Genomic DNA, 15,822 nt, shown 5'->3' on the forward strand with positions numbered 1-15,822 from the left:
CTGGTTGGGGGGCAGGAAGGTTTAAAGGTACTCTTCCTATTACTAAATACTTAAGAGTCTTTGCCATCATTCTGTACCACATGAATCATACAGCCTTTCAAATTTGTACATTTTAGAACTTGAATATTGACTTAAAAATAATCAGACAAAAGCAACTCCAGATTACAAGAGATATGCCCAACAATTACACATTACTAGCCTCACCAAACTTGCTGTTAGCACAGTTAAGTAATTTTAAACTGATAAACACCAAGACAGATTCTTGGTGTTTAACTCTTCCCCCTCATCTTGTAGATGAGGGATATTATTAATCATGGTTTGAAGCTGAACTTAGAATAAACTGGAAATAAAAAAAAGAATAGAAGCAAGAAATATTGTTGACAAATATATGTATCAGTTATGTGTTATTCTTGACTAGGTTGCTAGCCAACTGTGGAACAGGATATTAGGAATATTATTCCAGAGAGGAAGTTTTGGAAAGGATGACTGTAGAAAAAAATGGAAAACTTTGGGAGAAAAGTGTATGCAATTGCAAATTAAGAAAAATTAGTGCATATATTGCTCGTGAGCATGTATTTTCAATGCAAGAAGGTAGCTCACAGTTAAGTAGGTATAAGGACTTCATATGAAAAAATAAAAGGGTTTACGCTTAGTTCAAGTTGAATCTGCAAATATCCAAAATTCTTGCTATTACGTCAAGAAAGCATGAACACGTGAAGTAAGTTACAATTACAAAGTATTACAAAATCCTGGAGCAATAGTTTCTGAACTTTTTGGTTTATGATCCTACTTGCATTTCTTAAAACCACATATTGTAGAAAACAGATCTTTGAGTAAGAGCTAAGGAGAACTTTATCCTAAAATAGTCCTTAGAAAAGGATTGTAAACCCTGCTAGCACCCAGCTTATGGGGCCTGAAATAAAAATTGTTAATCGGTAAGCTCACACATGACAAGTTTCTTTAACAACTCTCAGTTAAATTTCTTTATGCTGTTTGGCATATAAATAATGTATTCATTTAATAACTATTTTTTGGCAGATGTTTGCTTTTGGATTCTATTCTACAGTCATAGAATTGGAATTCTGGATGACTAAGGAAACCTTTAGAGACAAATGTTTTTATTTTTAAAAATTAAGTTATTTGTGGCTGTACTATCACTCTGCAAATGGGAAAGCCTCGCAATCACAAAAATCCTCATATTTAAAATTTTGTATTTTTAAAAAAAAGTCAGTGTTCTTTTACAGTATAGCTGCGTATTTTATAAGCTGTGTGGATTTCTGGTCAACTGGTTTACATTTAAGTTTTGCAAGCATAAATTTGAAAGTGATCAATACAGCTGGTACTAGAAAAGCCCTACTATGCATGTTTGTGCAGGAAGAGTAATTTTGAAGGTAATTTTGTTTTGGCTAGGGAACTGCTTACAGACAGCATGGCAAGCAAAATGTCTCCTTGGCCATTGTAGCTAGAAACTGCGTGTCACCACTAGCAGGAATAGTATCCAGATAACTTAAACATAGGAACTACAACATAATCTATCCTGTGCAAAATATATTTGCACGATATTTGGCCGATAAAAAATATCAGCCAGCAGGAGTAGGGAAGTGATCGTGCCCCTGTACTCGGCACTGGTGAGGCCGCACCTCAAACACTGTGTTCAGTTTTGGGCCCCTCACTACAAGAAGGACGTTGAGGTGCTGGAGCGTGTCCAGAGAAGGGCAACGAGGCTGGTGAGGGGTCTGGAGAACAAGCCTTATGAGGAGCGGCTGAGGGAACTGGGGTTGTTTAGCCTGGAGAAAAGGAGGCTGAGGGGAGACCTCATTGCTCTCTACAACTACCTGAGAGGAGGCTGTAGCGAGGTGGGTGTTGGTCTCTTCTCCCAAGGAACAAGCGATAGGACGAGAGGAAATGGCCTCAAGTTGCGCCAGGGGAGGTTTAGATTGGATGTGAGGAAAAATTTCTTTACTGAAAGAGTGGTTAAACATTGGAACAGGCTGCCCAGGGAAGTGGTTGAGTCACCATCCCTGGAGGTATTTAAAAGACGGGTAGATGAGGTGCTTAGGGACATGGTTTAGTGGGCATGGTGGTGTTGGGTTGATGGTTGGACTCGATGATCTTAGAGCTCTTTTCCAACCTTAATGATTCTATGATTCTATATTTGCTAATATAAGCTGCATTTGTTCCTAAGAGATTTTGGTTTTATTGTTATTCTAGAAGAAACCTTGTGCAATCAAAGTCTAACGACAAACTGCAGAAACAAGCAACTTGCTGACTTACTTCCCAATAGCATATAAACCCCACTGGTTTCATATGTTCAGTGACCTTGAAACGTGTAGTCTTGGTTTGGGTGTAAGAAAGAATCTAAGACACTCCCAAACTGAAGGCAGTTTTTTTTTTTGTTTGTTTGTTTGTTTAATAAAAAAGCACAAACTTAAAACATCAAGCAATGACAAGAAGATATACAAAATTTCATTACTGTTGATGAAAGCAAGCTGAAGAACACCATAAGGCCAGGTAATGCATCCTAAGGATTTTCATCATTCACCCAAACATTTTGTTGCATCTGCATACAGGTAGTCTTTGGCTTGGTTATTTCAGGGTTAAGTGGTTTCAGGAGACAAGACCTCTTCTACCTTTGTTCATGATTTGTACCTACTGCCCCAGAAGGACACATCCCTAACTTGCAACCTAACCTAATACAGTAAAATGCCAAATCACAAATAAGCAATAACAACATACAACAACGTTACTTGTGGTTATTTTAAAGAAAAAACTAAATCCTGCATTGAACAAAAAACCCAACCAAAAAAAAAACCCTTACAAAAATTCCACATATATAAACAAAAGACAATTTAATCTAAATATTTAGCAAATGTTATTTAAATGCATTATATGACTTTGATCTAGCGTACAGCACAAAGCTACAACTTTATAACCTCTTCATATACCCTTCATTTTCACCTTATGCAAATCTAAGCAAAAAAACTCCAAAACACTGACAAAGCCGATGCCATACATCTGAAAAAAAAAATCCAAACCAAAAACTAAAACAAACCCAAAACATGAAACCACAGCTCATGTAACATCTTAATGATGCAAATGCATGAACAATACATGTTTTCAAAGGTTGTTCAGCTCTCCTTTTCTGAATCAGGCTCTATAGGCCATGCATTCAGGACAGTTATGTTCTTACTCTGATTTTTGGTTCTCTTTGCATGACTTTACAGGCATTCTCAACCCTGAACATTTCTGAACTTATTGCTTTGAATAAGCAAAAGTCTCATGGAAAGACTTCTTTTTATATTAAATGAAATAAATTAGAATATAGGGCAATAGAAACCTTAAGATCTGGATTATAAACCACACACGAAAAGTAAAAATGTTCTGATATCAATGCAGCCAAATGAGAAACAAGATAATTAACAGATTTTAATCTTGTTATGTATGTATTTAATACTGAAATTTACATCTGCAGAAAAATGTTCACTTTGAAGTCTGTCACAGCTCAGTCCTAGACTCTAAGTTAACAAATTCATAATTCACACTTAAAATGCACAAACGTTAAACCTGAAAGTGCATAGTACAGTTTTTACTGAACCTGAATACAGAAGATCAATACTTTCTCCTTTAATGATGGAGATTATATTGATCTGTTGTTAGCATTAGAATCGTATAAATATATATGTGCAAGTCATTATAGATAAAGATTTTGTGAATAGCTAATGTAAATACATTAGCATGTAATGACACCCATTTGGCAATGGCAGTTTGTTACATAGTTGTCGTATCAAAGTTCAGTGCAGAATATATGTTTTTAAACAATATACACATTCACAAACTATCAAAAGAATAACTTTTCCTGGTTTTATGCTACACAGAATGCTAAAGGTTTTATCTTCAGGTGACAATAGCTTTACTGAATTTATTGACAGATGTTCTATTTAAGACATTAAAATATAAGTGCAATAGGACACAGAAAGAAGACAATATTGGAAAAACTGTAAACACTTTTGGAAAACTTTACTTAGAAAACTATTGCATTTATGAGAGGAAATATGCTCTGGTATAAAAGAATAGTCTCAATGGTATACCTAGATGTTTCACTTTCAAGTGAATGAGGTGAAAGAGCTATCAAAACTGATTTTGGAAAAAAAAAAAGCATCTTAAAAGCATAAGTAAGGCACGCTGAGAATTAAGTTGTGTTGTGCCACCGCAGAATCTCTATCCAGTCTAGTCCAAAGGAATGCACTTTGCAAAATCTAGCAAGACAGAGCTGTACTGAGTTTGGAATGTCAAAAAAGAAAGTATAACTTCTAGTAAAGTAAGCAAATACAATGTAGAACATACCATACAATTATAGTTTACTGTGACAAAGGCTTATGATGAAGTTCTAAAATTCATGTGTTACAAATAGTTCCATCACTGTCAATGGAAAATTGGTAGTTTCCAGAGAGTAAGACGTTAATAAAAATGGCAAAAGCAAAGTGATATATCATGCAGCAGGTCACACATACTAATCGAAACACAGTACCTTTTTAGCTTTAACAAGACATCATAACTTTCAAAAGAAAACACCTTTATCAATTAGTCTTAGCACTTAATTCTTATGGGCTTGGTGAAGAACTTAATTTAGTTCATTCAGTGATATTATAGAATTGGTTAAAGTGCTGCAGAGAGAATAAAAATCATTTGCATTTCTCTATTAAAAACATTTTTTATTCCTCTTGAAACTTGCCTTAGTAATAATTAAATCAAATATTAAAATTGATGGAACAGCATTAGCAAGGAACAGCTGGTTATCTTAGAGGGCATTTATTGAAATATTTCATGTACTTTGCCGAAGTACTGTGCAAGAAAAGCTTATCTATGCCCTATGTTGAACAATCTCATTAGTCATCTTTTGCTCTTCCCTTTGGATACTGCCTCTCCGTAGGTCAGGTGAATAAATTCAAAGAGTTGCGTGGCATTGGCAGCATTACCCAAAATTTTGGAGAGTTCGTCCTTTGACAGTGTCGCTAGCTCTGCAATGCTTTTGACGTGGTTCATTAAGGCTCGGCAGTTTTTTGCATTAATACCTGGCATTTTTAACAGAAAGTCCTGAGGACCGGGGTTATACTTGTCTGACTCAGGAAGAATTTCAGAATCTGCTGTGACAGCCATTGCTGTTTCTGCATCAGGTTGGGGATGGTTTTGCTTTAACTCTTCAAACAGTTCAGCAGTAGCATGGGGAGAGGGACACCACAGGATACGTAACTTTGGGAAATGGAGTGTAAGAAGGGTTAGTTTAGAAGTAACATCGTTACTGGAAATTTCCTGATGTAGGGAGCCTCGTGGAATCAAGGAGAAAGATTTGTTAGGATCAAATTCAATCAGGAGAATTGGTCGCTTATAGTAACGGGACATAGAAATGCATTGTGTGTACAGTCTTCCATTATTTAAGGAACCAATCAGATCACTGATACTCTTCCGCTCTACACAGATATCAGGAGTTAAAATATAATCTCCAACTTCCAAAGTAACAGGCTCAATGTCAATGCCACGACGATGAATCAGTGACGGAAGCTCACTACGAAATTCCCGCATATCCACTATTACAGTTTGCTGAACACTCTTCTGTTCCTGTCCACCTAAAGAGCAAAATAAATACAGTTAACCTAATACTTACTACCTCTGACTCTGGTTGCATAGTTTTCCTGTGTGCTGCCAATGCTTCTGTAATGGGTGGACTTCACATCTCACAGATCTTCACAAATTCAGCAGTATAGTAAATCCAGACTTTATTTAATTTTTCAGTTATAGATAAAAATCAATTGCCAAATTATATACTGTAGTTTATGGAGTATGCTCTGCAGTTTAATAGAACTATCAAGCTACCTTCTATAAGCTTTGTATATGTGACAATGAAATACGTTAAACAGTAGATGAAAATTATTTAAATGCATCAGGAAAATCTTTAAAAAGTTGCCCACAAAACAAGATAATGAAGCTGATCCTTTTTATTTCCATCTGTTTCCCACAGAAATGTGGCACTTTGTTGTAGGAGTTATATTTTAGCCTCTTATAGATCTGTAGAAGGACACGTGAAGAGACTGCAGCATCAAGGCCACAAAAGACATAACAGCAAAGATTAGAGAGCATATGGTAAAGGAGAGCAGGATTACAAAAATGACAGCAAAGAAAAACAGGGGCAGAGCTGTAAAGATGAAGACAGAGTATACATGTCAAAAGAAAGGAATAAAAATGTGGTTAGAACTGCAACAAAAGAAAAAAGATGCTTTATTGCAAAGAAAGTAGACAAAAAACACAATCCGCAGTTGTTTACCCAGGCAATCTGTTTTGCCAAGATCAAAAGAAGTCCCCAACATTTACTAGCTCAAGGACAACACTGCCTTTGACTATCTGTAGACTTCAGTTTCAATGTTTTAATTTCTCTCCACCTCACTACAAGCAATACTAGACAGTCTCATAACCAAGCTGCCCAGAAACAATCCAAATGGTATCCGTCTTAATGGTAAAATACTTCATTAATCTGTATTTTCTTTTCAAAGAAAAACATAATTCATTGTCATTACCCAGACAGAGGTAGATGGAGTAAGGGAGATAATGTTTCTTTACCATCAGGACTGCAGAGTCAAGGTGCAATGTGTCTATGACCCAGACGCTTTGGACAGGATTTAAACGCAATAGTTACTGGTCTTTTTCAAGCTTAGAGCCACGAGACCAACTTCAGGAACTGCTCACCTGCTTTGCGTGTGTCAGTAGAAACGGAGGCAGGTTTAGCATCTCTTACTAGGTCTAAGTTTGTTTCATCTCTTCCTTCTCTTTCTTCGGGAATAACCATGCTGGCCTTCTCTCTAAGAACCACAAAGAAACAAACACTAAAAACTGCAATTATATGAGAAAACATGAATCAAAATACTTTAATACCCTTCAGTCAGATGTAAAATTATATATAGTTTAATACTAATTGCAAACCTGATCAGACAGGCAATTGACTAGGTTTTCCAGATTGTTGGGCTAGATGCTATATTTTTATTTTCAATTGTTAGCACTTTTTAGCATCTGATTTTTTTATTTTTAGAACTTCTCAGGGCATATGAAACAAAGGAACTAATGACTAGTAATAGCAGTATAAACTGGTGAGAAGACACTGTCTAAAAATACTGCTTATACAGTCTAAGAAAACAATTGTTTTGTTCCCCACAATGACTTAAGTCATAAAAGCCTTAGAAAAACCTTACAAGAAATGTTACCTGCAGACAAAAACACGTTTACAGAAATGAAATTCATAGACAATTAGTGAAAAGTACAAGTGGTGCTGTTTAGCCTTTGAAATTTAATATTAAAAACACTAAAATTAATTAATAAAATATCATGTGCTTTGAAAAGGAAGGTTTTGACTTGTCATTGATTCTTAGCGGGAAAATTCTCTTAACATCTGAAAAGCAATTGAATTAAAAGTTTATCTAAAGCCTCCGCACAGTTAAGAACTTCACTTTATTTAAAATGTAAGCATATAAGGGAATCACATGAAACATTAATAATAAAGGTAGTAAACTAATTTTGTTACCGAATGAGTTTTTCAAAGGCCTCCTTCTCTTTCCTCAGAGCTGTGAGATAGCGCTGTTCTTCTGTTGAGCCCCCATATATGAGGAAATAAACCCTGTAGGTTTTGCAGGGAGGGGGGGTGGGGCGTGGAAGGAAAAGGAAAGAGATCACAAAAGTTCATATTAAGTTAAAAACACCCACAACCAATATTTAAGACTAGTAGCAGTACGTGCCTGACAAGTTAGTATTTGCCTTAAAAAAGGCAAGTGAACAAATACTATCTTTTTCTGTAAAGATATTCCAAAATCAGCATTCTTATATCCAGTGTTCCCTCTCTTCCCAGTGGCAGATACACTTACTGGAATTCTGGGATTCAACCAGAGCGGACTCAGATTTCAGTGTGCCATTCAGTAAAGACACAAAGCAAGTGTAACTGAGAAGTTACTTTCTTACTGTTTTTAAAATCTTCTCAGTAGAATATATATAACAAACTAAAAAATCTGCAATCATCCTGGGTTAGGAAAAAACACCATCTAAGATTTTAAAATGATATATTTGTGCAAGGAAACTGTAGGTTCTACAAAGAACAAGGTGTCATTTATCTCGCAGAGGTGAACACACCGACAAATTAAGTTTTATTCTGCAAATAGGGATTTATATGGAACATATAAGAATTAATAATTACCTTAAGGAATTAATTGCCTATAGCTTTTCAGCACAGTCATTTTTTTTCCAATATATTTTAATTGAGGTACATTTTGACAGACTGATAGGACTTTACTCCTATTACTTTTTTCATATGGTGCATCTCCTAACCCCTACTTGCACGACTGCATCTGATTTTCCTGCTCTGAATTGTGGGAACGTGATGCTGGAGGTAGATACAACACATGCTGATTAGGCAATTAAAAACAAATTGTACAAATAACCCAGTAATTATCCTCATATAATATACCTTGTGAGTTCTGTCATTTATATCTGCACTACAGAGTCCTTACCTGGATATCAGGTACAGACACACTAAATGCTGCCAAACTGATTTTCAGTTACAGTGCAAATATACACATCTTTGACTGGAAAATTGCAACTGCTCTGTTAAATTTATGCAAATAATTTTCATGAGGTGATTAAAGTCTAAAGCATTATAATTCAAAAGGTAGTAATTTTATATGCCAATAAATTGTGTTTCAACTGTAGTAAGTAATGTGTGTTTTTTCTAAGAATTAAGAAACTGCCATAAGTTATTTTCAGAGAGGTACAGGTATAACTACAGTTTACTGCATTCAAGAAATGCTGTATCAGGCAGCCATATAAATGAAAGATAATGCAAAACCTCACAGTATATTAAATTTTAAGTTTTCTATATTTTTAATTAGTCTGTAACATCTATTCCTAAAAGTGATTTTTGCAATTTACAAGTTGTCCTGGTTTCGGCAGGGATAGAGTTACTTTCCTTCCTAGTAGCTGGTACAGTGCTGTGTTTTGGATTTAGGGTGAGAACAAAGTTGATAACACACCTATGTTTTAGGTAATGCTTACGCTAGCCAAGGACTTTTCAGCTTCCCATGCTCTACTGACTGAGAAGGCTGGGGGTGCACAAGAAGCTGGGAGGGGGCACAGCCAGGACAGCTGACCCAAACTGGCCAAAGGGACATTCCATACCATGGGACGTCATGCTCAGTACATAAACTGGGGAAAGCTGGCCGGGGGGGCCGCTGCTCAGGAACTGGCTGGGCATCAGTTGGCGGGTGGTGAGCAATTGCATTGTGCATCACTTGCTTTGTATAGTCGTCGTCTTATTATTATAATTTTATTTCAATTATTAAACTGTTTTTATCTCAACCCACGAGTTTTCCTCACTTCTGCTCTTCCAATTCTCTTCCCCATCCCATGGTGCTCAGTTGCCAACTGAGGTTAAACCACGACACACGTGTAATCAAACATATATACACAATGCGGAAATCTCTCTGTCAGCTAACACCAGAACTGAGTAGAACTGCAAATACTTCTCATTTCTTGATTGCATTTTCCTTTACTTGTTTTTCTGTTACAGTTTCTGAATTACCGGTCTTCAGCATGACCAGACATCAGGAAATGTGAAAATTAATTAAATCCAAAATGAAGCTTATTGTGTAAAAATCATACCTATAGAGACGGTTTAAAATCAGACTACAGCACCGCAAAATGGATCTATTGCCACTAAGATCATCTAAGCAGAGGTCTTGTAGAAGATGGAATGAACTTTTTTTTTTTTTAATTATTTTTATTACAGGTATCTTTCTGTTAGGGGACTAAATACCTGCTGGGAAGTAAAAATTATCTTTTGGTTAAATCAGACATTATGCTTTTGTTTAAAATTAAGAGGAGGGCTAAACAAGAATTAAAAGGTAGCTAAAGAAGAATCACTAGATGCACGTTCTGCCTTGACTGCCGAAAACGCACTTTTATTTCTTCTTTTAAGACTAAAATTAGACTGACCAAGTCAACTTGCCTCAAAGGCTTCCCAGGCCTGCTTGCCTTGTAGATTTCCAGCTGCCGAACAAAAGTTAGTTCTGCATCATATAATACAACATATCTTGGTTCTACTTCATGCAGTACCCGAGTGAGTGCATAGGGATCACTGCAGCCTTGCAATGGATGAATAATTGTGAGCGGGTTCTTGAAAATACCGTAGTAACAGTCTGAGGGTAAGTTCATAGGGAAATCTTCAGGAATGGTCTCTTCAATACTGCTTTCCTGGCTACTGCTTAATTCTTTGTTATCTTCCACCTCTAACTCCTCTCTCTTTTCCTCCTCAGTTTTCCCCATCATTTGAATGATAGTCCGGTCTTGCTGCTTCTTGTGTTTATTTTGTTTTGAAGAAGCTGTGAGTTTGGCTTTTTTGGCTTGAGGCCCTGTGTCTGGTCTGGAATTTCCTTTGGACTTGACGGCTTTTCTCTCTTTAATCCACACTTCTCCAGCTTTCTCATCCTTTCCAAAGGTTCTGTTATACAGTCTTGTTAAAAAAGCTTCTGCTCCAGCAATAATATACTCCCTGAGCTGTGCACAAGCTCGGTCATCACTGGCACAAATAAGCACTTGCCCTGCAGTCAAGAAACAATATCATATTTATAATCTGTTATGCTGTACTACTTCTTATCCAGCTACAAGACATCTCTTGAGCAAATTGTTTTTAATTGTTAGAAGCATGCCTGCCTTTACATTTGGCAATTAAATTTTTTAATTAAATTTTAAATTGCATGTTTTGTACCAAACAAGATTAGAGAAGGTTAATGGAAGTTCAGCATTCCTTATTCTTACACCATCTAAATTAGTGAGGTTTTCCTTTTGACGATCTGAAACAGGGCAGATATAGCATGTATTGAAACATACTCAGACAACTACTTTTTTTTTTTAAACGTGGAATAAGAGAGAGCTTAATTTAGACCATTCTAATTTTCAGCCTTTGTCAGCTGTGTTAAAGAGTCTAAAAAAATATGTTTCACACAGTTTTACTGACATTTGTGGGCCTTGAATAACAATTCTCCACAAGCTGACTCAGATAAACTCCTACAACGCTAGGTGAGAAAGCCAGTTCTTACCCAGAGTCAGAACACTGTGGGTGGGAGAAAAGAGCACTTTTTTACCCTTACTATTTCCTAAAATAAAACTTGGTGAAATTTAAGGGGATGAAAAGCCCTAAAATAGGAAAGGCAGCAAAGCAGTTAGTTAGAAACACACTTGCCTTCTACTCTCTACCCCATTTAGGTGCACCTCCTGGAGAAGCAAATTTTCAGGTGTGTGAGAAGAATGTGTAAGACGGAAAGGGCGTAAGACAAAACTCCTATTTTTTTTTAACCTGAACTTGAGAAATGAGTGAATGTAACTTTGATTATTATACATTTCCACATTTTTAGTTTTATTAGTTTTGAGACTAAGATATCAGTACAATATTGAAATGTAAGTTAATTTTTTTTTTTTAGCAATACAGGTTCTATGCAATATTGAACAGTATTGCATAGTAACCAACAGCATTTCTCTTTTAAAACAAGAACTAAATAGGAGTTTATGTAAAACTATTTAGTTTTACATAGTTTATGTATATAAACTTCTTAAGTCCACAAATTACTAAATTTAAAACTAGCTCTTTAATAAAACTGCAGTAAAGAGTTAGGCTCCTTCTCTCAAAAGTCAAGTAGACGTAAAAACTAGCTGTACTGTGAAAACTTATATCATTTAGTAGTCTCTCACCTGGACCACCGAGGTCTTCACTGTTCTTATTCTCATTTTCAATCTCTTTCAGTACTTCTCTCAAAGCTTCCCATTTTGGGTTACTTTCTAGAACCAATTCCCTTTTCAGTTCTGAAACAAAATAAGATTGAGCACAGCAGCTCTTACAGCCAAAATATCCTTCAGAGCTTTAAATTAGTAGTTAGATGTCAATAGCGTGATAGTTGTTGGCAAATACGATATTCAACAGCCTACATACACAACTTGGTATGCTGATGGGTTGGAGAGCACTCTCACAGAAACATTTAAAAATGGGGATAAGTGCTTCACTGAAGCACAAAGTTAAAATATTCACTCATTCTTCAATTCTGAAACTCCTGACTATATATTTTTTTTAATAAAAGCAACAGCAGCCTCCTACCTGTTCACGTAAGATAAACACAATCAAGCTAAACAGCAATGCAATTCAAGAACAATTCCATAAAAGCTCTCCCAATGATCAGTTGAGCAAGCTTAGAAGAACCCCTTACTTCTTCGTGACTCTGTTTTATGTTGTTTATTACATGCTTTTTGAACTAAGATTATGTCTCAAGTTATCCCAGCTAACAGATTGAGATCTTGAGCTGTGTAAGATCATGTAGGGAACCACAGCACAAGTAATAATATGCAGAGCGTTTGAAATCGTGACAGTCAAAATTAGGAATGGTCAGTACCATTTTCCTTCTTTACATCACTTTTTTCAGAGACTTTGCCTTTCTGATTCAGTTTCTCATCTGCAATGCGATAAACTCTAGCCCGAGCATTTACAAACATTGAAGTACTGGAGTCAAGAAACAGCCAACCTACAGAGGAAAAGAAAGCAGGAGTAATTTGACATTTGCAATGTGTATGTGTTTCAACCCTTCCCAGTAAAAGCCCCAAATTTCTCATCTGGAATACCTGTGCTACCTGCTTGCTATATAATTACTAGCTTAATGAAAGACAGAAATGTGATGCAAATCTCACACTGTTAAGTAACAAGCAGTTAAGTGGGAAGATGAAAGCATTATCTGTCAATAAAAACCTACGTCCTTATGGCTGGTTATATAAAACCTAATTAGATACCTTCATATGTTTGGGAATGTTAATTAAAAATATCAACATTTCACTGTTTCATGCATTAACTTGTATGGTTATTCAGTATTTACCTGAATTCTCACCAAAAGCTTTTTCACTTGCTTTCAGTGACTCCAGAAGATTAAGGAAAGTGACACAATCATACTGAGTTAGATACAGTAGCAAAGTACGTAGTATCTTCAAATCCTGGACCAAAGATTTTGTCTTAGCTCCAAGCTGATGCCAGAGAGGATCTAAGTAGTGACGTATCGTCTAGAAATATAAATTGGAAAGCTCAGGATGTCAAATATATAGTATACTGATCAAGATAAGAATGCACTTTTTTGCCTTTACAGGGGATGCCACTAGTTTCCCAAAGTTATTAAACGTACCCAATTGAAGATGTGATGGTGGGATATTTGTTTTGATAAGTAATCATTTTTTGCAAAGTTAACATAATATAAACGCCTTTATGTAAAACATTTCATCAATTAGCAGATGTATATCATTTAATGCTTTCAGTACATATTTTCTTTTCCATATAATAATAAAATATGGGTAAAAAAACCCCAAACCACCCTTATTTTAGTGGTACTGGCCTGTGCCTTTAGTATCTAGTATCCTTTACTTAGGTGAAGTAAAAAACATTATAATGTTATTTAATTTTCAAAATAAGGTGAGTACCACACAGATATGCAACCTACAGAGCATAAGAAAAAACCCCTCCAAATATTTCAAGTACAGAAGGTCTCACATCAAGATTAAATCACAGGTAACAAATAACCGTGTTTCACTATGATGGTTGAAGTTTATGATTTTACCCTACAGAAAGCGTATGTATGCCAAACATTGCAGATCTGCCAAAAATAGTAATGCACACACAATTAATGACAAATATAATGATTAAAAGATAACATGCAAATGCATGCATCTGTTGTGTGTATTATATACAGTGCTGCTTCTAATAGAGAAAATAAAAAATACAAGCAGGAAATTCAAGAGGAAAAAACGGGGCGGGGGGAAGTAACTGCATACTTATCTCTAAAGTATTTTGAGCTGAAATTGCAGCCATCTTTATAATGACTGTAATATAATAATAATAACCAACCAACCATGAATCAGGATGTTCTTACTGTAGGGACTTTGGAAATGAAGGAAGAACGATAATACCAATACACCAAAAACCCTACTGGCAACTATAACATCAGCATTACAGATTAACAGTTTCTCTCCTTGTACCAGTAATAACCACATCATGGGAGAATACTCAGTTGCTGCTGGTTATTTGTTTTATAAATAATATTTTTGTTTGCATGGCGGACAGTTTGAAGATCTACATCCCTTTAGTTAGACACAGCAAAACAATCAAAATGGTTACCTTGTCAAAAGGTTTACCAATAGCATTTTCTAAAGATAGATCTTCTACTTCAAGAGCTGGATTATAACGTTTGAGTTCTCTCAGACATGCGTTCAAAATGTCCAGGATTGAAGTCTGGATAGCAAGCATAGCAGGGGTCATTGACACATGTATTTCCACCACTTCAGGTTTATGCTTCTCTAAAAATGAGTTCACTGCTATATGAAATCTAAGAGGAAAACAGCTTATTAAGATTTACATGGATGGTTTGCTTGACCTACAACTATTCGAAAGTTTGTATAAGCTACAATTGTTTTAACCATAGGTAAGTTAATTGCAAAAAATCAGTTTCTACAGATGTGAAGACTGCAATCTTATGAATAGCCTCAGAAAACCATCTATTCCACAGTTATGACTGTAGTCATTCTAGTCATGCGAGCCTATAGTGCTGGTGAATGATCCACAGAAGATTCCCGCACTAGACTCTACATCATTATTACACATAACAACTATTAAAGTAAAAACAGAAAATGTCGTAAGGGAGAAACCGGTATGGGTTCATAAATCCTTTGGAATCACATGGATCCACTAGCAGATTCTGTGACATTCCTAGCTTCTGATTATAAGCAGCAGGTCCTTGTTAGAACACTGCCCGCATAGCCAATCCGGCTGTACAGGTATATAGATGCTAGCTGATTTTTACTAACAGAATGAGGCTCAGAGAACGCTATGTCTACTGACCTCTGAAACTCAATGGGCATTTCCCTTACTGCTGTACCCCCAGGTCTTTTCATGGTTCAGAAGCCAAGGAAGAAAATTTAGAGAGCTGCTATTCAACCTTTCCTATCCTAGTTATGTCCATTTCTACTTCTTTGTGATTCTGAAAGAAAGACTGTTAAAGAGTTTACAATGCAAAGCAACAGTACATTAAGATGGAGTGAAACACATTCTAGACTGGACTAAAGGAACAAATGGGCAGACCTCCTGCCCAAGGCAAGAGCACTGAATGGGTAACCAGCTGAAGTGCCCAGTTCCATTTGTGGCTCTGCTCCTGAAAGAGTTAATGCACGTCACAAACTTGGCAATTTGGTTTCTATCAGTCATCAAGAACTATTCTTCATACACAACATACATGTAAAAGAAGATTAAAAAAATCTGACATGTAGAAAGAGATCCATGGACTTTCATCACAGTTGGAAACAAATACCTCTATGAATGGCATAACTGAGAGACTGTACTGCTGTTACCTCATGGCTTAAATAATCTGTTTAATAAGGGAAGTTTTTCGTAAGCTGTTAAGAATGTCACCTTCTGCTGTGATTTCTATTGGCTAAAAGGACAGCTATACCATAAAGTTCAGGCCCTTATAGATTTAATTTGGGTCTATTTTCAAAAATACTTACAGAAATTTAGCATCTTCTGTCAAAAACTGAATTAAATGTGTTTGCGAATACAAGAGGGAACACAGATTAGCAGTGTGACTGCATACACCTCATTTTCTTAAGAACCTGTTGTGACATCCTTCATCTTTTTTTTTTAAGTTTAACTCTCCAATGAAGCAAAGAGGTGCCTTACCTTGGCCACAGATAAAGTTTCCTGACAAAAAGATTTCTTAT

General features: G+C 36.0%; 1 protein-coding gene across 1 annotated transcript in view; it reads right to left on the reverse strand.

The window, feature by feature from the left end:
• Positions 1-2,829: 2,829 nt before the first annotated feature.
• Positions 2,830-15,822, reverse strand: part of ERCC4 (excision repair cross-complementation group 4) — a 17,390-nt gene continuing 4,397 nt past the window's right edge. The window contains exons 3-11 of the mRNA XM_009324815.1: positions 15,782-15,822; positions 14,228-14,435; positions 12,942-13,122; positions 12,468-12,596; positions 11,776-11,886; positions 10,037-10,628; positions 7,568-7,660; positions 6,739-6,851; positions 2,830-5,624 (exon numbers count right to left, since the gene is read on the reverse strand). The exon at positions 15,782-15,822 is cut by the window's right edge and continues 137 nt beyond it. Coding sequence (XP_009323090.1) covers positions 4,891-5,624; positions 6,739-6,851; positions 7,568-7,660; positions 10,037-10,628; positions 11,776-11,886; positions 12,468-12,596; positions 12,942-13,122; positions 14,228-14,435; positions 15,782-15,822 — 2,202 coding nt within the window. The 3' untranslated portion in view covers positions 2,830-4,890. The remainder of the gene's footprint in view (positions 5,625-6,738; positions 6,852-7,567; positions 7,661-10,036; positions 10,629-11,775; positions 11,887-12,467; positions 12,597-12,941; positions 13,123-14,227; positions 14,436-15,781) is intronic.

The sequence above is a fragment of the Pygoscelis adeliae genome, unplaced genomic scaffold, assembly GCF_000699105.1.
Source record: "Pygoscelis adeliae isolate BGI_AS28 unplaced genomic scaffold, ASM69910v1 Scaffold85, whole genome shotgun sequence".
Lineage (NCBI taxonomy): Eukaryota > Metazoa > Chordata > Aves > Sphenisciformes > Spheniscidae > Pygoscelis > Pygoscelis adeliae.